Source organism: Triplophysa rosa, unplaced genomic scaffold (assembly GCF_024868665.1).
Source record: "Triplophysa rosa unplaced genomic scaffold, Trosa_1v2 scaffold410, whole genome shotgun sequence".
NCBI classification, from domain to species: Eukaryota; Metazoa; Chordata; class Actinopteri; order Cypriniformes; family Nemacheilidae; genus Triplophysa; species Triplophysa rosa.
Genome location: NW_026634411.1, coordinates 114,244 through 115,507, shown reverse-complemented (window position 1 = coordinate 115,507; position 1,264 = coordinate 114,244). Strand labels below are relative to the sequence as shown.

Below are 1,264 nucleotides of genomic sequence, written 5' to 3'. Positions count from 1 at the left end.
CCGAGTTTGATTATGTGCTCCGGCTTCTCCCGAACTTTGTTAATAAAACATCATTTCTGCTGAAACGCACTTACGGCAAGGTTGTGTTTTACTGAAGAAGATTAGCATCGCTGAAGTTTATTGTTTTGACGATTGATTGACATTTCAGGGACCTGATGACATAAGGTTCCTTTAAGTTCTCTCGTGTGATTCTCATCTGTTGAGATGTTCTTCACGCAGCTCCACGTCCATCACCAAACACTGGGAGGCCGAGCTCGCCGCTCTGAAGGGAAACAACGCCAAACTGACGGCAGCGCTGCTGGAATCCACCGCCAACGTCAAACAGTGGAAACAGCAGCTGGCGGCATATCAGGACGAGGCCGAGAGACTCCACAAACGCGTGAGACCAGCTGTGTAAAATTCTCTGAATGATTGATGATGTCATCAAGAAACTCACCACTCAATCAAATTCTGTCTTTCTGTGGAATATGTGACAGCTCACATGTTGTGTTGTTGTGTGTGACGTCAGGTGACGGAGCTGGAGTGTGTTAGCGCACAAACCAGCGTCATCAAAACTCAGAAAACAGAACTGAATCAAACCATCGAGGAGCTGGAGGCTGAACTCAAAGCTAAAGAGCAGGTGAGAATTCAACACCTTCAGCTGCTTGATTGTGAAGCCTCTGAGCTTTGACCTCATTTCCGTTCCCACAGGAACTTGAGAAACTGAAGGAAGAGGTGGAAAACGCCAACCAGCTGCAAGAGCAGAAAGATTCGCTCGCTCAAAAGTTGCAGGTAAACGCACCTGAGAGCTCCGGCGTACACTGCAGAGTAAAGCACGTGAGAGAGAGAGTTTGACTGTTGTGTGTTTGTGTGGCGTGGTCAGGAGAAAGAGCTGAGGAACGCCGAGTTAGAAGCTCAGCTGTCCGATCTGGAGCAGCGTCTGGACAACAGCCAGCTGGAGGGAGAGAGCTTCCGCAAGAGTCTGCGCTCGCTACTCGACCTGCTGGACGGGAAAATCTTTGAGCTGACGGAACTGCGAGACACTCTGGCCAAACTCATCGAGAGTGGCAGCAGTTAAACACACACGTGCGCTGCGCTACACCGTCACACATATTATACAGAGAGTGAGCTGCTGTGATCATCTCACATTCCACATGCATGTTAAACACACACACACACACACACCACAGCATTGTGTAAACATGCACACACACACACACACACACACACACACCACAGCAGTGCGTAAACATGCACACACACACACAACAGCAGTGCGTAAACA

At 49.1% G+C, this 1,264-nt stretch overlaps 1 protein-coding gene across 1 annotated transcript; it reads left to right on the top strand.

Annotated features, from left to right (window-relative positions):
• Positions 1-176: 176 nt before the first annotated feature.
• Positions 177-1,258, top strand: LOC130550723 (homer protein homolog 1; the record flags this gene model as incomplete). The annotated part of the gene is made up of 4 exons (XM_057328214.1): positions 177-379; positions 509-619; positions 691-771; positions 863-1,258. Coding segments are annotated over 4 exons (590 nt in total), but the record flags the coding sequence as incomplete, so codon positions are not given.
• Between the last annotated feature and the right edge of the window lie 6 nt (positions 1,259-1,264).